Source organism: Mesoplodon mirus, assembly GCF_964341445.2.
Source record: "Mesoplodon mirus genome assembly, chromosome: 8".
NCBI lineage: Eukaryota > Metazoa > Chordata > Mammalia > Artiodactyla > Ziphiidae > Mesoplodon > Mesoplodon mirus.
This window is the reverse complement of record NC_138984.1, coordinates 84587976-84609285: the sequence shown is the minus strand read 5'-3', so window position 1 is coordinate 84609285 and position 21310 is coordinate 84587976. Positions and strand designations below refer to the sequence as shown.

The 21310-nt window shown below is 37.5% G+C and overlaps 2 protein-coding genes across 4 annotated transcripts; one reads left to right on the top strand and one right to left on the bottom strand.

Annotated features, from left to right (window-relative positions):
• Window positions 1–1893: 1893 nt before the first annotated feature.
• METTL5 (methyltransferase 5, N6-adenosine) lies at window positions 1894–11532 on the top strand. Of its 2 annotated transcripts, XM_082630332.1 has the most exons (7): window positions 1894–2032; window positions 3948–4062; window positions 4411–4592; window positions 5390–5472; window positions 9363–9414; window positions 10972–11021; window positions 11449–11532. In XM_082630332.1, the coding sequence occupies exons 1-7, from the start codon at window positions 1924–1926 to the stop codon at window positions 11485–11487; spliced, it is 630 nt and encodes a 209-aa protein (XP_082486458.1). In that variant the 5' UTR covers window positions 1894–1923; the 3' UTR covers window positions 11488–11532. The 2 variants fall into 2 exon arrangements, with proteins under 2 accessions (XP_082486458.1, XP_082486459.1); XM_082630333.1 differs by lacking the exon at window positions 9363–9414.
• SSB (small RNA binding exonuclease protection factor La) lies at window positions 11433–21189 on the bottom strand. Of its 2 annotated transcripts, XM_082630330.1 has the most exons (12): window positions 21075–21189; window positions 19267–19341; window positions 16015–16118; window positions 15750–15924; window positions 14988–15095; window positions 14793–14893; window positions 13623–13694; window positions 13253–13295; window positions 12704–12844; window positions 12236–12422; window positions 11990–12112; window positions 11433–11659 (listed from the first exon to the last, which is right to left on the bottom strand). In XM_082630330.1, the coding sequence occupies exons 2-12, from the start codon at window positions 19330–19332 to the stop codon at window positions 11550–11552; spliced, it is 1230 nt and encodes a 409-aa protein (XP_082486456.1). In that variant the 5' UTR covers window positions 19333–19341; window positions 21075–21189; the 3' UTR covers window positions 11433–11549. The 2 variants fall into 2 exon arrangements, with proteins under 2 accessions (XP_082486456.1, XP_082486457.1); XM_082630331.1 differs by lacking the exon at window positions 16015–16118.
• Window positions 21190–21310: the final 121 nt, after the last annotated feature.

The window sequence follows — 21310 nt, the reverse complement described above, 5'->3', positions numbered from 1 at the left end:
AAAAGGAACAAACTATTGATACACACAACTTGGATCTCCAGAAAATTATGTTGAGTAAAAAAAAAAGCCAGTCCCCGAAGTTTACATACTGTATACTTCCATTTATATAAAATTCTTGAAATGACAAGATCCTAAAAATGGAGAACAGATTAGTAGTTGCTAGGAGTTAAACAGGGAGTGGGGGGGCTGGAGTGAAGTGGGTGTGGCTACAGAAGTGCAACATGAATGATCTTCAAGGTGATGGAAATGTTGTCTTGACTGTATTTGTCAATATACTGGTTGTGATACTGTACTACAGTTCTGCAAAATGTTATTGTTAGGGGAAACGGGGTAAAAGATACACAGGATCTCTGTGCTGTTTTTTACGATTATGTATGAATCTACAATTACCTCAAAATAAAAAAAAAAAAAGCGCCTTTTCCTCAGATGGGTCAACTGTCCTTCCATATACTCGGCTAGTCTGGATCATCCATTTAGCTCAAACTGCTCACTCTAGCTCGTTCCTCTCAACAGATACCACCACCACCAAACATTTACTGGGCATTTGTTATGTGACAAAGAACTTTATGTACTAACTTTATGTGCTAAGAACTTTACATGTATTAACTCATTTAATCCTCATGACAAATAACTTTGAATTCTGCTTTTCATAGGACGTAGCAGCCTCAGACACCACTCTATTTCATCCTCATCCATCCACTCCTTTTTTTCCCCTTCCTTTGATAATGAAAAGAAGGGTCCATTCCCCAAATTAAGGGCAATCCTTTCACTTAAGCACTGGATCATTCCTTCTCAGGATCCTAACTCCATCCAATATCCTCTTTCTTGCGTTTTGAACCCCTGCCTTTCAACTACCTCTATTCTGTCTGAATTTAGGTATGTTCACAAATCCTTCTATCAGTTAAAAGATAAATAAATTTAAAACTTTCCCCAACCTTACTAAGCATCAGCCATTCTCACTCCTCTTAGTCACTTTTCTTAAGAATTGTTCCCATTTACTCTTTCTAATTCCTTAATTTCCATTCAGTTCTCCATCCGCGACAACTCAGCTTCTGCTCCTACTCTATAAAAGCCTAACTTCTTTCCAGCATTTGACACCACTTCCCATTCTTTAAACTCTCTCTTGCTTGGGCTTCTCGGACATCACCACGCTGTAAGAGCTGAGGTAAGTGACACAGTTGACCTAAAAAGAGGGAAACAAAGTAGGGCATGCGAATGGCAAAGAAAGCAAAGGTGAGTGGAGGTTGCTACTCTTTGAGAGGGAGCTTGGGAGACAGGAGGCAGAAAGGACCACATTGGGCATTAAAACAAATCGACCGTGACTTTCACCCTCACCTTCACCCTCTTTCTCCCCACTTCCTTCAAGGATCTGACGGTACTCAAGGAAAGACTAGACGGTAGTGGCCACGCGACAGGTGGCGGGGGCCGGTCCCTGCGGGAAGAGAAAGGCGGGCTTTCCTGCGGGCACCGACCGCGCCGCTGTGGAGGCGAAGGGAGCGCTCGGCTGCCATCGGAACCCGTGCGCGGGGCCGCGGTTGCAGCTCGGCGTGGGGGCCGCTGGATGGCGGACGCGTGTGCGCGTGCGTGACGGCGCTTCCGGTCCCGGGCCAGGCGAGAGCAGCCTGGGGAAGGGTGGAGACGCGGCATGAGGAGACCTCGGCGACTCCAGTCCAGTATCGGTGCGGGGTACCCTGGAGGCGGACCGAAGGCTGGCCGAGGACTCTGCCCACCGCTGGCGCGGGGAGGAGAGCGAGAACCGCCTGGGCCGGGCGTACCTTTCGCCCCCTGCGTTCCCAGCCTGGCCCTCAGCCCGCGGCCCTGAAAAAGGGGCGGGGGATCGGAGTTGGCGGGGAGATCCCGGTGAAATAGGTTTCTCTGCAGATCCAGCGCCGTTAAACCCTGCGAACGCACACTTTTTAAAACATGAAGAAATTAAGGCTTAAGGAACTAGAGAGTCGCCTGCAACAAGTGGATGGATTCGAAAAGCCCAAGCTCCTTCTAGAACAGTATCCAACCAGGCCGCACATTGCAGGTAGGGCGGCAGCTTACCATGCCCTTGTCTCGCAGGTTAGTCCTGTCTACCCACTCCATTGTGAAAATAGAACAGTTATTTGGATATAGAGGAATTCTGCTCTAAGATTTCATGTTGCGTTAGAGAGGACTTCCTTGACATTGCCCCTGAAAACATCCCACGCACGAGACACTCTATCGTTTTACTGTTTGTTTTTCTGCATACCCCTCAACACTGTCAGACACTTTTTAACGTGTTTGTTAATCTTATTACACTATTAACTCCTTGAGGGCAAAAATGTGCTGGTCTTGTTCACACAATTCCCAGAGCCTACAAGAGCTCCTGGTACCACTCAGGAGCTCAGTAAATACTTGCTAAATAAGGATCCATTTCCCGGTGTAACGAATTGCCAGTACGAAGATTCCTACGTGCTATACTCTGCCCTAGAAATGAATACTAGAGTTGGTAGTGGAAGGACTGAGTTTTAACAAATCCATAATAGGTGCTATATTAAAGATGAGGATGCATTTCAATTTTAACAAATGATCGGAGAATCAGCAGTGTTGCTTGATGTGAGAGATTGATACTGGAAGTAAAAGAACACAGGAAAAACCATTTATATTTAATAAACATATTACCAAAGTCATTGAGGGAGTCTTAGGAAAATTAATTTGTTGGGCACATCTGCAAGGAGGAGTCCCCCTAACTTCAACATAGTTCTGTTTCTAAGCTGCCAAAGAAAGTCAAGGAAAAAGTATACCTCCACTTAACTCCCAACATATTGTCATAGTTCCAACCAAAAATTGCACAAAATTGTGTCTGAGGTAAGACCAGTTATCTCAATTTAGATAATGATTTCTTTAATGTCTTCTGGCTGCAGGGTTTCTTAGTGGAATCCTTTTTTTTTTTTTTTCCAAATAACAATCAGTTGATTCAAAGCCAGTGTGTAATATACACATGGTTGTGCTAATTCTTTGAGATACTAGCTTCAAAGTCACTAAACCTGCAGCAATAATCAGAACAGCACAGTCAGCCTGACATATCCCTGTAATTGTGTTTTTGATAAAACCTCTGGATCCTGGGGCATCAGTGATGGCCAGCAGCCCTTGGTGGGTTCAGATATCCACAGGGAGATATCAGTGAAGTTACTCATGCTTAACCTTCAGTATAGCCCCAACCTTGGTGTATTTGAAAGATCCCTTTCTCATCTCAGCAGCTTCTGTTCTGCTTCTCAATAGTTCTTTTATCAGGTCTCATTAGTAGATACATGTGTCTGTAGATCATGAATATATGTGTGTGAATATATGCGTCTAAAGGCTATATTGTGGATGTAGGTCTTTTCCTTTCCCATTCTAGCTTGAACTTACAGTACCTGTGTTATGGTGACAAACTTGCTGCAAAAAAAGTTCTGTTTTAATGTCAATGCTTGTTCAGTATTAGTGGTTCCCAGACTTACAGATTTCAAAGATCAGTAAAATTTCACAACAATTTTGGAAACTGATATAGGGTTCCCAGGTCTATATTTTGACAAGGAAAGGTATTTTTTAAACCTATTTACTCTTACCATCCTTTCATAAAAGTGATATTTCAACATCAAAGAAAAACTGATATATGTATATGTGTATGGCAATGTTTTGAACAGGTTGAGGAAAAATAAAACATTTTGACCTTATTTTTCTCATTTTACCTCAAAGTTTTGTTATTCTTGGCGTTGTCAGCAGAGACTAGTTTGGGGGAACCACTGGTATGTGTTATTATCCTTACTACATACCAAGTTATTATACCTTACTATTTTTTTAATAATCTGGAACACGATTTAGGGGAGGTCTAAATAATGCAAGATAAGAAACTGTTTTACAAAGAGTCATTTGCACAAGTTGGATTTCGTTCATCAACTTGCCTACTTATTCCTTAATATTTTTTTTTTATCATTCAGCATGTATGCTCTATACAATTCATAACACATATGATGACATTGAAAATAAAGTGGTTGCAGATCTAGGATGTGGCTGTGGAGTGCTTAGCATTGGAACTGCAATGCTGGGAGCAGGGTATGTGATCCAGTACATACTATTTGGGTATGGGATGGTTTTAATAAGAAGAGTAAATAAAATCAACTGAGAGGAGCAAGAATCTAATACTGAGTACATTTAGAATGGGCAGAACATCAAAACAAACTAAAAAAAAAACAATAAAAAACAGTAACAGCAGAAGTCATATGCCCCTCTTTTATATGAACCTGCGTTTCCAACCCCTGACAGTTTGGGAAATCATGCTGTTAAAAGACAACACTCACTGTCACTTGGTCAGTTGGGTTAAAAAGGTACATGGTTTTGGTTTTGTTGTTGTGCTGACTGGGGAGCTTTAAGTAGTAGTCACTTTGTGTTTTATATTTATAGGTTGTGTGTTGGATTTGACATAGATGAAGATGCATTGGAAATATTTAATAGGAATGTAGAAGAGTTTGAGTTAACAAATGTTGACATGGTTCAGTGTGATGTGTGCTCATTATCTAACAGAATGCCCAAGTCATTTGATACAGTAATTATGAATCCTCCCTTTGGGACCAAAAATAATAAAGGTTAGTAATAAGAATCATATGTACTGGTGTCTGTAGAAAAGCAAGTCTTAAAAACCATTTTCTCATTGATTGTTTGGGTTAAGTGATTTTATCACTGTTCATTAAATAAGCCAATCTCTTACCTGTATAGTTATTACAGTTTGAATTTCAGTTTGTTTAATGCATGGCTAGGGAATTGAATTTTTCAATCTTTGTTTTCATAAGTTTGTGCTAAGTGAACAAATTTATCCACTTATTACTTATTCTTCATCTGCTTTCTAGAATGATTTACCTAACCCTTATGAATGAGTATAAATCCTATAAAGGCTTTTATATTTTTAGAACCTCTTTTTAATGTCTCAACATTTGAAGGTTTCAACATGTGTCCATCAGTAACAGTGACTCACTGTGGCTATTTATTTTATGTATTTTGGGGGCAAGGAGGGTAAGAAGTCAGTAAGAAGAGGAAAAGACACGCATAGTTTAAAAAGTCCTCCCTCCACCTGCCCCCACCATTCTGATTACTACTTTACTTGTTCGCTTCTGCCCTCTTTGAAAGTTGTTAATTTGGAATATAATATTAAAATTTTTACTTTAGCCTCATTTAAACGGGACAGTATAATTCTGGTTTTATTCCATCAACCTTAAAAGATATTTAGATATCTTGGTTATTTGTACCCTGTCTTGTTACAGAAAGAATTTGAAATGGCTATTTTGGAGTTTGGAAAAAAATGTTTCTAAATACTTAATATTCCTTTAATCTTCTATTTTGATAACAGGTATATAATGTAAATAGGGGCTTTTTCTACTCTTTACAGGGACAGACATGGCCTTTCTGAAGACTGCTTTGGAAATGGCAAGAATAGCAGTATATTCTTTACACAAATCCTCAACTAGAGAAGTAAGTTCAAATCATCATAATATTCTGTGTCATTTATTTTAAAATTCATGACAGTATTTTAAGGATTTACTGTGAATACTAAATACCAGGGTATCTAATTCTCCTGAACTTTTAAGACATCTGGCACTTAGAAATTAAATTTTCCCTTTAACTAGCTAGCATTTGTGATTAGCTTTATTTTGTCAAAGGTTTGTTCAAGCAGGAGCTGTTAACAGGAGAGTGATTATATAATTCAGGAATAGAGGAGTAGGTGTAACGGTGGTTCCAGTATGTCCTGGTTTGCCTGCGTAAGCCCTGGTTGGTCCGTCCCAGTGTCCTGGTGTGGCCTGGTGTGCATAAGGGAGGCAAGGGCGGCCTGGTTTTTCAGAACACTGAACCTGGGAGGCTAAGCTGATCTGAGTTCAGAACCCACTTCTTCCATTGTTCTTCATTGTCAGCACATAACACAAGGCTGTGTAGGATGTATTCCAGAAAATTGGGGGTCGGGCGGTACCTTTTTTTAGTGTCAGTTTAACATAGTGATCAAGAACACAGACTATAGAGCCAGCCTACCTAGATTCAAATCTGAACTCTGCTGCTTCCCAGCTGTCTTATCTTGGTCAAGGTACTTGAGTTCATTTTCGTCACCTACCCTGTACTCGCCTATACTCTTACAGCATGAGGAACTTAGAGCACCTTATACTTTGCAGGGTTGGTGTGAGGATTAAATGAGTTAATATTTATAAAGCACTTAAATAGTGTCTGGCAATTGTCATGTTAGCTGTTATTATTTTAAATCAGACACGTATTAAGAGATTTTTAAGTAGTTTTGTAGGAAAAATATTTTATTTGTATAAATGCAGTGTACTGGAATTCAGTTGGAAACAAATTATGAATATATGGTAATCTAATAACCTTTAAAAATATATAAAATTACATAGCTAAAAATATATACAGGCATACCTTGTTTTATTGCCATTTGCTTTATTGCACTATGTAGATAATGCATTTTTTACAAATTGAAGGTTTGTGGCAACCCTGCATCAAGCAAGTCTGTCAGCACCATCTTTCCAATAGCATTTGCTCACTTTGTGTCTCTGTGTCATGTTTTGGTAATTCTTGCAGTATTCCCAACTTTTTTATTATATTTGTTATGGTGATCCGTGATCTTTGATATTACTATTATAATTGTTTTGGCATTGTTTAGCAATAAAGTATTGCACACTTATAGTGTAAACAGAACGTTTATATGCACTGGGAAACAAAAAAATTCAGGTGACTCACTCTGGTGATATTCACTTTATTGCGGTGGTCTGGAACCAAACCTGTAATATCTCCAAGGTATGCCTGTATACTGTTAAACAGTTAGTAGTGGTACCTGCAGGTAAGCAGCAGAACACAACATGACTTTACTGGTAAATAAATCCCCATTCAGTAAGTGAAAACAAACACCAGGAATTATTGGTATCTAAAAAGCCTGTGTTGAGGAGGTCCCCAAGATCATCTTCAGGTTTGATGATTCACAAGGAAGTCTCATAGGACTGAGCATATCATCATACTCTTGACTGGGATTTATTACAGCTAAAGGATACAGAGCAAAATTAGCAAAGGGAAAGGTGCATTGGTCACAGTCCAGGAGAAACCAGGTGCAAGCTTCCAGAGTTCTCTCCCAGTGAAGTCGTACAGGATGCACTTAATTCTTCCAGCAAAGAAGTTTTGTGACAAGGCATGTGAAATGTTGTCACCCAGGGAAGGTCATTGGAATCTTGGTGCCAAGGGTTTTTATTGGGTACTCATCACATAGGCACCCCCTGCCTGGCACATACCCAAATTCCAGACTCCCAGTAACAAAACAGGTACTCAGCATAAACATTTTACGCACAGTGAGCCACTATTATTAAGGAATGGGGAGTGGAAACTCTCCCAAAATCTAAGTTCCCATACTCTAGCCAAAGGCCAAACTTAACATGTAGACCTTTCTAAGGATAAGCAGTCAGGCCTGCTATGAACTCTTCTGCAGTTTGGCATAACATAAATTTTATATTGCTGATATACAGTTCATGCAAACCAAGTAAAATATGCCAATAAAAAGTGCAGTTAAGCAGCAAAGTCTAATTAATTGAATGAATGCCTGTAGTCAAGGAACTCCCATCTTCACTGTTGGGTATTGCCATGTTCCACCACCAGGAGGCAGCAGTATCAGCACTGTCTTGATCCGCTTCATAGAATTTTAAGCAAATATTTACTTAAATCCATTTTTATTTTGGCAGTGTAGAAGTATTTCCATTAGCACAGCAACTAACTAATTTGAGAAATTAATCTGGTGTGTATTGTGCATACTGTGAAGGAGGTATGATAATGAATGAACTTCTAATACTAAGACAGTCCTTAGTTTATGCTGTAGATATATATCTGCTCTAAGCTTTGTGATAATTTTGCTTGTTTTAAGTATTCTATATAACTAGTAACATTGTTATTGAAGCTTACCTCAGACCCGTTAACTGTAGACCGTTGTCTTTTAAAAGTGCTTGGCCCTCGATTCATAATAGAGGTGCATTTGATGGAATTTTTTGATAGAAATACTTAGGTAAAATATAAGCGTATCTTGGCAGATATGTTAATAATCTGGATGACTCTTACGGCTGTTGCCATATCTTCTTTCATTAGGCATTGTGAGAATTTAGTCCTTGGCTTATAGTTAAAGCAAAGTAGGTAGGCCAGGCACTGTTCTTTCAGTGTTTATCCCAAGCTTACCCCATTTATTCTTTGACATCTCTGCCAGAACCAACCACATTCCATTGTATAATCTAACATCTAAAACCTCTTTCACTAACCTTAGGGCTCAGATAGCAAAGAAATGTCATCATACTTTATTTCTCAAAAATTTACCAAGGATGCTAGGATTCCATTAAATTATAATATTATTTGTATTAAAGTCTATATCCTTATACAGAAATTTTAGATCTCAAAGTAGGGGAAAAAATATGCCCAGAACTGGGATTATTAAATTCAAGAACAGACTACAAGCACAAACATATTGTCAGTATTGTTTATAATGGAAATATTTGAACCTGAAATATAGGGATAATTGAGTATTTTATCAATCAGTTTGAGTACTGTGAACACTACCAACATGAACAAAATGCTTATGCCAAATATTGCTATCTCTACTACAGTAGTTCTAGAAAATTATGCATAAAATTTACTTAGGGGATTATGGGCACCTTTTTTTCCATTTTTATTAATGTTGGAGTGTTGTGTATATATTTTAATTCATAAAGCAATTTTTATAACAAATTAGTAATCAAAAATTTTAGGAAGTGGTTCAAAATTCTTAGACCTATAAATAGCTAACATTTAGTACTTGCTCTGTATGCCACCACAGTTCAAAGCACTTTTCACATTCTGCAACAATCTGATGAGATATCATTATCATCCTCATTTAACGGATGAGGGAACTGAGGCACACAAAAAATGCGTAATTTGCTCAGCGTTACATAGCTAATAGAGCTTCAGTTCAAATGCAGGCCGTCTGGTTCCAGAAACCATGTCCTTAACCTCTGTACCATACTGCCACTGAATTGCTCATGGACACAGATCTCTGCTGAATGGTTTCTAGGATACCTGTATATATTGATGAAATAATGCTGCAGAAACCATGAGTACATTTACTTTGATGCACTTCTGAAATAATAGCTTTATTACTTGAATTATGTAATTTGGCTCAGATTATTAAATGGCTTGGTTTCGTATTTTCAAAATATTCATCCAGTTGAAAAGATTTTAAGGGTCTAAATTCTAATGAAATTTTAAAAGCTTGAAAACTTACAATCAAGTATTAGTAAAAAGCAATTTTTAAAAAACTGCTTAAAGATCAGCTCACATTAACATGTTATTTATTTTATGTTCAGCATATTCAAAAGAAAGCTGCAGAATGGAAAATCAAGATAGATATTATTGCAGGTAAGATAATTGTTTCTCCTAAACAAATCTCAACCCTAATTATCTACGAAGGCCAACAGGCATTAGCCTAACCAGAATTTTTACATGTGCTGAGAAAAGATATCGTAGAACATGTATTTTAGTGTGACAAAATGTGTGTGGTTGGTAGTGGGTTGAAAACGGAATAAAGGCAGGGTATCAGTGTTTGCCCAAGACTGTCCCAATTTATGCATTTTACTGAAAACTTTTAATGGCACCCAAGTATTTGTTCCTTCCAGGCTCAGACAGAACCTTATAATCATCACAGTGACTTAAAAGCTTGGGCTTAGAGTTTGTCAGGCCTTAGTTTGAAATTCATTCCTGGAAAATACCACCAGATTATGCGTGGATTACCCTTCTATTTCAACTTTCTAATTGTCTCTGGAGTCAAATAACATGAAGCTTTTAATTTTTTTAGTGGGGGATAGAATATCATCATCCACAGCATGTACATCATGTTTGATACATTTTTATTAGTAAACTGAATATTCACAAACATCCAAATGGGAAAAGCATGTAACTAGAAGCTAACTATAATCCAAGTAATTCTGAAAAGCCTGAAATAAGAGTACAATAAGGGGGAAATTTTTTTACACAATAATAAACCGACTGGATTGGTACTAATAGTGTTAACCACATAGCTAGATCTATTGCCTTCATAATAATTAGTAATGTAATGTGTAAAAGTCTATCTTCCTAGTACATTCAGTATTGTCATTCCTTACCTAGTTTACGGTATTGTAATATGCAACATGCAGACCTTAGAACAGTTCCAGTAGTAGCACACCAAGCCAGAGCCTTGCTGCCCCAAGTGTGGTCCTCAGATGTGGACCATCAGCATTGACATCCCTTGGGAGCTTGTCAGACTTGAAGAATTTCAGGCTGCACCCAGACCTACTGAATTATAATCTGCATTTGAACAGGATTTGATTTGATCTGAAGGTGATTTGATTGCACATTAAAAGTTGAAAGCTGTGATTTAGAGTTAGAATTCGTTGCAAAATATGAAGCATAGGTAGGTAGACTTACTGCCATCCCTCTAAAGTTGATCAGTACTAAGTTTTGAGAACCTACATTATCCTTTAGAAGAAAAGGATATGAAAAGTGGTTTTTCATTTGAGAGCTCAGTAGGAAAATAATTAGTTACTTACCACCATTACTAAAATCCAAACCGGAAATTTAAAAAATAAGCATGGTTGTTATGCAATTGGTAGCTATAGATTATTTAGGAGATTAAAAATAGGAAGATACTATCATATTTTCATAGGATATACTTTTTTTGTCCGCTTGTTAACCTTCTATACTCTTCCCCATAATCTCAAAGTTTGATATAAATGACCAAAACAAATGCCAGGCTCAGTTTGCCATGGCTTATTGTGGGGATATATCAAATCAGTCCTGGATAAATTAAGTGACAGCTCTGAAATGTTTGGCTTATCAGCATTTAGTACTTCCTTAAATTTTTTTTTTTTTTTTAAGTCAAGGGCGGTAAATGTTTGGAAGTATAGTTTTTACCCTTAGGTGGCTTTTGTTTTGTAGAGCTACGATATGACCTGCCGGCATCATACAAGTTTCATAAAAGAAAATCAGTAAGTCTCTTGATTCTGGTTTATCTACATTCAGTACTGAAAAACTTCACAGTAAGTAATTAATTATTTCTAATGTTATCAAGTTGTTTGAGTGAATACAGAAAGCCAGCCTAGAAGATAAATACTTAACTCTGGGATGGGCCTATAACCACTACAGCCAATATGCTGGTTTAAGTTAAATTCTCAAATACTTTGGGCACAAAAATAAAAAATAAACTAATTTTATTTTTATGCAGTATACATTTTATTACTTTGTACTAATACATTCTCATATTACAAAGGCAATTTAGCGTTAGAATGTTTCTTTTGATATTTGAATAATCTGAAAGAACACAAACAGAATTATACATAAAAAAATACTCATTTGGGTAACAATAACAACAAGAAAAGACAAGTTAAACAACAAAAAAATTTTCCTTTCTTACAGGTGGACATTGAAGTGGACCTAATTCGGTTTTCTTTTTAAAAGCCTCCAAAGACAAAAGCAGCTTAAAATCTAATTAAAATGAATAAAAAATGTTTACTAAATTACTGGTCTCCGGCACCATTTTCTGTTTTCTGTTGTTTTGATGCAGGTTCTTCTTGGTCTGTTTCTTCTCTTGCTCTTTTTACTGCTTTACTTCTCTTACTCTTTTTACCTATACAATGACAATTAATTTTCGTTAAGTTCACTGTAAGCATTACTCTATTTTAATACTGAGCATAACTATAAAAAATAATTGTTTAAATAGATTAGCAACAACTTTCCTACACCAATGAGAAAAGGCTTTTCCTTTAGTACGGACCTGGCTCTCTAAACTTAGCTTCCCAACATCTTTGTTTTCCACATGTAAAATAGCATAACCAGGGTCAATCACAATCTGAGAACATGACTTACACAGAAGTTGTAAAACCACATTGCTGTTCTCTCCCACAAATAATTTCTCATCAAAGTACCAAAGGACTTAAAATTACTAGAAAAAACTCACCATTTTCATCATGTTCATCATCACTATCAAATTTAGTTTTCTTGCCCTGAAACTGTACTTTTCCTTTAGCAGACCCAATCTGGGCAGCTTTATTTCCCTTTCCTTTTCCTTTAAATCTGCGACCTGTAGAGACAAAATTGAGAAATCTGTAATGTTTTAAACCTCTTGTCAATGTCTTTTACCACCAATTAAAATTTTTACCCAAGCAAATGAGTTAAATAGTCAAAGAAAATCAGAATTAATGACCTTTTGACTTCCATTTGTTTAGGGATTCTTGTTGATCTTCTATTATTTTTTTCAATGCTTCTTTTTCCACATCTCCTTCTAGTACTTCCCAGGTGACCTCTTTGTTCCTTAATTGTAGGTTACCATTATTTGCGTCTTTTGCTTTATCCAGTGCTTCCTTAGCTTTTTCTTTAAACAGAATTATTCCCTACACCAAAGACAGAAAACAAAGGCCAGGGAATTTTACTGAACATCAGGAAGTTATTAAAAAACTTGAAGTCACTAATTCCATGTTATTTATAGCACAATTCAGAAAATATCAGATATCACATCCAGTTACAACAATAATAAAACAAAGTAAATGACCAAGTAGAAACTTTTCATAAACATACTAACAAAAAATTGCTTTCTTCTAATGTCATCTTCTAAAAGATAAGTTTCTATGAATTTTTAAACTGTGTGGTAAAAAGCATATGAATATTTCCAAACCTCTTTGGCTCCTCTGACAAAGTCTATCCATTTTATTTCACCATGATTTGAGAAAAGGATATGCAAATCTTCTCTACACGTCTGATCATCTAAGTCCCCCGAGAATTTCAGCAAGCAGCCAATCTTTTCTTCTAGAGATTTCTATAAAAATATATAAGGTGATAAAAGTTTCTTAAAAGCAACCACAAACCAGAAATGGCATATACCTCTCTCTCTCTCTCTCTCTCTCTCTATATATATATATATAAGGAATAAACTAGAAACTAAAATGCTATTTTGAAGTAGTATAAGTTTAAATAAGTAGTTGGTGCATTTTCCTTTATCATCGTTTGTTCTACAATGGCTTCTGATTTTAACTTATTTAACTTCTCCAGCAAATAATAGTTATTATATAAATCTTACTGCGCTGGATAAGTAATAATTTTAGGCAATATTTGGCTAGTACTTCAGTGCTGACAACTGTAGACTTGCTTACATATGTTCTTTAAAAAGTCCCCAGGTTTATTCTCCTAAATTTGAATTACAGATTTCTTAGTAATATATACGTACCATTTCAGCATTTTCTGCTAACTTTGGTTTTTCTTCTTGCTCTCTACAAGTAAAAATATCATTAGAACGTTTCCATTTACTTCATGTATGAGAAAATTAAACCCTGATAAAGTTAACCTTAAGCATGATGACTAAACTACTTAATAACCAAAGCCAGTCCTTAGGCTTTCTGACTGTCTGATGCTAGAGTGCAACACAATGTGGCCCCAAGAGTATCAAGGCAGCTTAAGACCTCAATGTTTCATTAGCAAAAGAAAGGCCTACTGTACTCATTTCAGAGCTCATCATCAGCTTCAGTTCCCAGGACCAATAACTTTACCTGTCAAAGCTTTAAGGAACTAAAATGTTATGATTAGCTCAACATACTTACTGTTTAGCTCGTAATTTAGCTTCGATTTTATTTTGCTTTCTTTCTTCATTTTTTTTTGCAAAGTAATCTTCCCTGAAGGACACAAAATATAAAGGCTAAGTTCATGAGAACAAAGAGGACTGCAAATTATATTGAATGATTTAAGACATCACACAGGAATGAATGTTACATTCTCTATCAACAAAATTACCTATAAATTCAAAATACATTAAGGAAGTTACTCTTATTTTTTAAAATAACAGCTTTACTAAGAAAGAATTCACATGCCATAAAATTCATTCTTTCAAAGCATATAATTCAATGACTTTTAGTATATTAAGAATTGTACAACAATCATCACTACTAATGAATTTCAGAACATTTTCATCACCACAAAAAAGAAACCCTATATTCGCTAAGAATCTCATGCTGATTTTCATTTTTCACGTATAGAAAAAAGAAAGTATACCAAAAGTTATGCAACTACTTTGCTTCATAGTTTTTTAGTGTTAATTTCACAAAAGCAAAAATTCTGAAATCCCTGAGGCCCAAGAATAAGAGCAATTATGAAAATCACAAGTTAAAAAAATCTTTCTGAGAGTTTAACACTGACAGCATGATTTATCACTGTGCATCTCTAAGTCCATCAGGTTTAGTACATAGCATTTAGAAGACTGCAATGCAAAAGGGGATTATGGCCCTACAACCATATCATGAAAATGTCCTGGTTTGTCCTAATTTTTAGACACACACACAGGTGCGCACACACACACACACACACCAAGAATGTGATTCAAATCTCTATTAAATAATCCTTTGTACTGTATAAAAATACAGGCATATACAGATTACGAGAAGAATAGATGAAAAAATTGTACAGTGATCTATTCTCTAACCACACCAAAAGCTCAGATTTTAGCATCAAGCCTAACTATAAGTTTCACATGCAAAATAAGTACTAAAACTTAACCTCCCTTATTAGTTGCTTGAAAAGGTCCTAACACTTCCTTACAGTCTCAAAGGACTAGTAGTTCCAGTGAGCAAACTTCAAGCATTTCTCAAAGGATGCCTAAGGATACTAAAAATACTGGTCTTACTGTAGGGAATGTTATTCTATACTCCTTACCCCAGTGTGTCAATTCCAGACAACTAAGTGGCCAAAAAAAAAAAAAAATCAGCAAGTTGACTTACTTGAAAAGTATTAGCAGGTCTGTGTCTTTGTACTTCTGGCCAGGGGTCTCGACAAACTTCTTAGCAGATTCAATGGTATCAAATACAGCAAATATAGATCCCTATTAAAAGTGGAAGAAAAGTTGGGGTTTTTTTTAAAGTTACATCCCAAGTATTTTTCTACTAGAAAAAGTCTGTTACATCATACAACCATACCTTAAATGCTTTGTGCAATGTTCTTCTCATCTGAATATTTAGTACCTGACCTTTATCTTCCAACCATTCTTTTATGTCATCAAGGGTTGCATCAACTGGGAAGCCTTTCTGTGAAGAGTAGGAAGGAATGTACAAGTGACAACTCAAGTAAACGATTTGTCAGAAATTCTGATTTATTGTGTCTTGAAATGAAGTGAGGATATATCTCTCTCTCTTTCTCTGTCTCTTAAATGTTTAATAGCTCTGGTTAAGAGCCACTGTTGACCAGTGCAATAGAAGTGACTCGTTTATCTGGGATTCACTTCAAAATAATCCAGATAGGCCAAAGATAAAACAAGATTAATCATGTTAGTAACTGTTGAAGTTGGATAATGGTACATTATATATTCAATCTACTTCTGTATGTCTGAATTTTTGCAGAATAAAAAAATCTGTTTAAAAATTAATGTGCTAAAGAAAACAGCTAACAAGTTTAGCTGTTGATAAGTAAGAACAGTTGATGTGCACTGGGTACTTAAAATATGTATGTCAAAGATTTTGTCCAATGTTATATGGGTTTTTTCATTTAATTCTCACAACAGTTCTATAAGGTAAAAAATATTATCCCCATTTATGAAGACAAGGCTTACAGAAGCTAAGAATATTGCCCAAGGATATACAGTAAGTGGTGAAGCTATGGTTCCTGAGCCCTTATGCTTACCCACCCTATGTGCTTTCTAAATAAATTTAAGATATAATTAAATGCATTAAAGGCCCACTTACAATATAAACAGATCTGTTTTTTACATCATTTTTATACTCATCAGTCACTTCAGGGAGGGGTTTGCTTGGAGATCTTCTAATTTTAGTTTTATCTTCACTTATTTCCATAAGTTCCACCTTTGATTTGCTCAATGCTTCTACTATTACATTAAAGTCTGTTGTTAGACGGTTTAACCTGCAAAAGAAAATATATAAAAGCATTGTAAAACTTAGTAGTAGCACTTGCTGTTAGCAGAAAATCTTATAATTTAAAAAAGGTTTTTACCTATTAAATTTTATCATTATCTCCAAAGGTACCCAGCCTTCATCCAGTTTGATCTGTTCCTTTAAAAATTTGTCACGTGGCAAATTGAAGTCACCAAAATAATACTGCAAGATAATTACAGTATATTGCAGAGCACTGTATAATACTGAGTTTTAAAAATTACCATTACATCACCAAGTTCTAGTCTTTAAAAACACATGTCAACACTTAACTGGTGGGACTTCCCTGGTGGTCAGTGGGGAAGACTCCATGCTCCCCATGCAGGGGCCCAGGTTCGATCCCTGGTTGGGGAACTAGATCCCACAGGCATGCCACAACTGAGAAGTCCCCATGCCACAACTAAGACCCGGCACAGCGAAAATAAATTAAAAAAAAAAAAAAAAAAAAAAAAACTTGCAATAAACATTTTCTCTTAAATACACTGTAATATTTATAATACATATTAACAGAAAGATAAAACTAAAAATAATTATTGAAACAATATAATTAGCAGATGTGACAATAGAAAGCCTTAAAACAAAAACATATTTAAGGATTTGGTACATGAAAAGCCTCTTATTTCAAGTCAGTGTGTAAAGAACAGATTGTTAAATTTAAGAAACTAGAATAATCTGATTAATCACTCTAATTTTTAAAACATTAGAAAAATTTAAAAGTTAAAAAATTAGGTAAGCTGGGGCGAAGTGAGAGTGGCATGGACATATATACACTACCAAATGTAAAATAGCTAGTGAGAAGCAGCCACCTAGCACAGGGAGATCAGCTCGGTGCTTTGTGACCACCTAGAGGGGTGGGATAGGGAGGGTGGGAGGGAGACGCAAGAGGGAGGGGATATGGGGATATATGTATATGTATAGCTGATTCACTTTGTTATAAAGCAGAAACTAACACACCACTGTAAAGCAATTATACTCCAATAAAGATGTTAAAAAAAATTAGGTGAGTGTTTACCTAATTTAAGCACAGAGGCACTCTTCCTTAGTATAAAAATAAAGAAAAAAGTATACATGAAAAGACCCAGGTGTGACTACTTGGAATGCCAAAAGTAGCACAAAAAGTAAAAGACAAACAAAAGCTTATTAATACTTCTTATAAATCAACGAAGAAGAAAAAAAACCTCTGAAAACCCTAATAGAAAAAATGAGTAAAGGACACTTTTGTTTTGGCCTCACCACACTGCATGCGGGATCTTAGTTCCCCAACCAGGGATGAAACCTGTGCCCCCTGCATTGGAAGCATGGAGTCTTAACCACTTGTCTGCCAGGGAAGTCCCAATAAAGGACATTTTTTTAAATTATTAAAAATAAAAATGTACTATAAACATTAAAAAGTTCAAGCTCACTATTAACCAAATAAATGCAATTTAAAGCAATGAAAAGCATTTAGCCAAAACTCTAAAGACAAGAATACCCAGTATTGGCCTGAACACAGAGAAATGGTCATGCAGGTAGAGATGTTAACTGGCAGTAAGTATCAAAAATCAAAAGTTCTGGGGGGCTTCCCTGGTGGTGCAGTGGTTGAGAGTCTGCCTGCCGATGCAGGGGACACGGATTCGTGCCCCGGTCCGGGAGGATCCCACATGCCGCGGAGCGGCTGGGCCCGTGAGCCATGGCCGCTGAGGCTGAGCCTGCGTGTCCGGAGCCTGTGCTCCGCAACGGGAGAGGCCGCAACAGTGAGAGGCCCACGTACCTCAAAAAAAAAAATCAAAAGTTCTAAAAAAACGTGTATAACCCTTGAGGCAGTACATCTCCCTCTAGGAATTTTATCTTAGAGAAATCAATAAACATGTTTAGTAACATTTATATATAAAGATATTCATCATAGGGCTTCCCTGGTGGCGCAGTGGTTGAGAGTCTGCCTGCCGATGCAGGGAACACAGGTTCGTGCCCCGGTCTGGGAAGATCCCACATGCCGCAGAGCGGCTGGGCCCGTGAGCCATGGCCGCTGAGCCTGCGCTCCACAACGGGAGAGGCCACAACAGTGAGAGGCCCGCGTACCGCAAAAAAAAAAAAAAAAAAAGATATTCATCATGGAACTACTACAGCTAAAAAACTGGATATGTCCTACATATCAAATAGGGGATGATGTAAATTACTGATGATACAAAACTACTCCCCCATAATGCGTCCTATGTTTGGTGGGGGGAAAAGGGAAAAAATTATGTTACTGTGAGCACTGACCAATTTGTGTAAAGGTATTTATCAGGCTTTTAACCTTGATTACCTCAAGAGGGTGAGATTTGAGAGGTGGCAGGTTGTGGGACATTATTAACTTTCTCTATATACAGTTTTCTTCACAATTATAAAGAAATTAATTTAAAAAAAGCTGTAACACAGGAAATTTAAAATAACAGAGAAGTGCAACTTTAAAAAAGTTCTGAGAGTTGCAAAACACACCAAACAATATGATCTGAAGTTCCTCATTAAGAATATAAACATAAATTAAGAGATAATTTCCCATGTAGCCATTACTGATACTGTAAAGCATCAACTTAAATACAATACCTAAATTCAAAAAAATGTTAAGAGAAAACAGATACTCTTAAAAGTTACAATGGCTGGGACTTCCCTGGTAGTCCAGTGGTTAAGACTTCATCTTTCAATGTAGGGGCTGCAGGTTCCAGCTAAGATCCCACATGCCTCACAGCCAAAAAACCAAAACATAAAACAGAATATTGTAACAAATTCAATATAGACTTTAAAAATGGTCACATCAAAAAAAAAAAAAAAATACAAAACACCACCAAAAAAAGAAAAACCCAAAGAACAAAAAACACCTTTAAAAAGTTAAAATGGCTGAGAACACCTAATTTGGCAGGAAAAACTACTAGGACCTGCAAGAATAATGTGCTATTTAACAGGGAAGGTATTTTACAAAGGATTTTAAAAATTATTTTACTATGTGCTAGGCACTATTCCAAATGTTTTACATTTTGTGAACTAATGTAATCCTCACAACCACCTTATGAGGAGGGTACACTATTATCCTCGCTTTACAGACTAGGAGAAAAAAGTTAACTAACACTATAGTGTTACCTTTTGAAATGTCTTTGTTCTTGAGTTTCAGAATTAGGCTCCACCAATATAAAACTGTATACTACTGTATGTTTATCTAACTCCAAGAATCAAAGACAAACCAGAAGTTCAATAGGTCAATATACTGAAATGAAATGGTCTATCTGTATTTGTTTTGAGGCCCTAAATTTCCTCTCAAAGAGCCTGGTTTTGCAGTGTAATACCACAGGAATCATACCTCGATTTGATGACAGATTTTGGCCTCCAGAGCAGCCATTTTTTCATTATCACCATTTTCTGCCATTCTGGCTATCTGTAACATTTCCCAAATTGGCATAAAAAAGTTATTTACTTTTTACGTAAAACTCAAGACCATTAAAAGGATGTTCTAAAATTATCAATATCCCACTGTTTTCCTAAAAATCAGTAATTTTTAATTTCATGGGTTCAATTTCTCTACTCAATTCTCAAATTTCAACAAAAGAAAACTTTGAAATTAGTGATGAAAAACTATGGATAATCCACACCCCTTCCAGTAGATCACTGTTCCATCTTCTATAACAAAGTGAGTGGTTATCTTCATTTAGCTGATCTAGAAAGCTCTGAGGGAAAAAACTCCATTCAACCACTTACCAATCATTAACCAGGTTTAAGATCATCACCTGTCAGTATATTACTATGGATCTCAGTCTTGTTTGGTGTGGGCCGAATTTCGTTTAAATTAGTCATAGCTGACTTACCAAAAACTTGTTATCAACAAAATTATGTATCAAAACTTTAAGGTAAAAAAAATTCAAACACTACATACAGTCAGGGTTAGATTAAATAAATGCTAATGATAAGGAACATATGAAAATGATCATTTGAGAACCTGAGGACACTAAAACAACACTAAACTGGGCGTATGCCTACTAATTTACTAATATATTGGTTAACCTTACAGCCAGTTTCCTGTTTCACATCCCTGACAATAGCATTGTAGGAAAAAAATGAAGCTGTGAAGTTGGTTTGCTAGGGATAACAAAGTCTCCTGACTTCAAATTACTTGCTTCTAGTGCTCCATTAAAACCATCCAAACACCGTGTACAACAGTATATTTAGAAGAATTCATCAAGGATATCTGCCATTAATTAACTCTAGCGATGAACTATGACTGGTACACTTCTTGGAGGCATGGCTTTACAATTTGTAATTGCTATGCAATACAACCTGGAGGCACACTGGAAGCTCTCCTATGGTGCAACATCTCACTACAAAATTTGGCCAATCTTACGCATTTGGTTGTCGATCATAATTCCTAAGCTATTTCTGTGATCTAGGGCCCCCTATAAAACAAAGGGTGAGATAAAAGACCTATTTAGTCCCTGTAAGACTTCTTTGGCCTACCCAATTTTGGAACTTCGTTTCATGAGATACTTTCTCAGAATGTACATACAACTAGAAGTGAAATATTATCCTCACTTTCCAATTTCGCTCAGAAGCCTTGACGTGAGTGAATGAGGACCATTAAAACCCAAGAGAGTGACGCCAGGGGAACACCTGCGGCCCCGATTCCCCGGCCTCCAATCTGTCCCACACGATCCAAGGAACCCTTCGGCGTTTAACCCACGTCTACCTCTCCAGAAACTTACACAGCCGGACAGAAACATCCGCTTTCGGCGACGCTGGAAAGCGGTGGCGGTACGAAACCTTAAAGACGCAGTGGGGATGCAGGCAGCCTGGGTCCAAAGAACCCGCCACAGCCCGTCCCAAAGCAACCCCTCGGTCGCCTGGGCCCCAACCACGTGCGGGGGAACCCTAGCTCCTGCGAAGAACGCAGAGGCCGGCTCCCCACCTCGCGGCTGCCCGCGCCCCTCACTCCCCAGCCCAGCGCGCCGCCTCCGGCTGCGGCCCACGAGGCGCTCGCCCCGAACGCGAGGAAGGCGAGGAAGGCGAGGAGCGCACGCAACCAGCGTGAGGCAGCAAGGAAAGGGAACGCGCCGTCGCGCACCACGCAAAGCAGACCCTTTTGTACCTTCTTCTTTTTAGCCACCTGGAGTTGCTCACCTTTAAGTTCCCGGTCCCACAGAGACGCGCCACAGGGTCACTAACAGCGACAGCAACGTCTCCTATCCCTAGCGCCGCCGGCTTACCCAACGCGCCTAAAGAAGATGGGGGTTGTCCCGGCAGCCCTTGCGGCCATGGTGGGCGGGGCTTCGGGCGGGCCCGAGCCGGCTCCGCGCTCTGAGCATGCGCCGCGGCCGCGGGCTCCCAAGGCCGGAGAAGTCCCGGCCTCAGTTCGA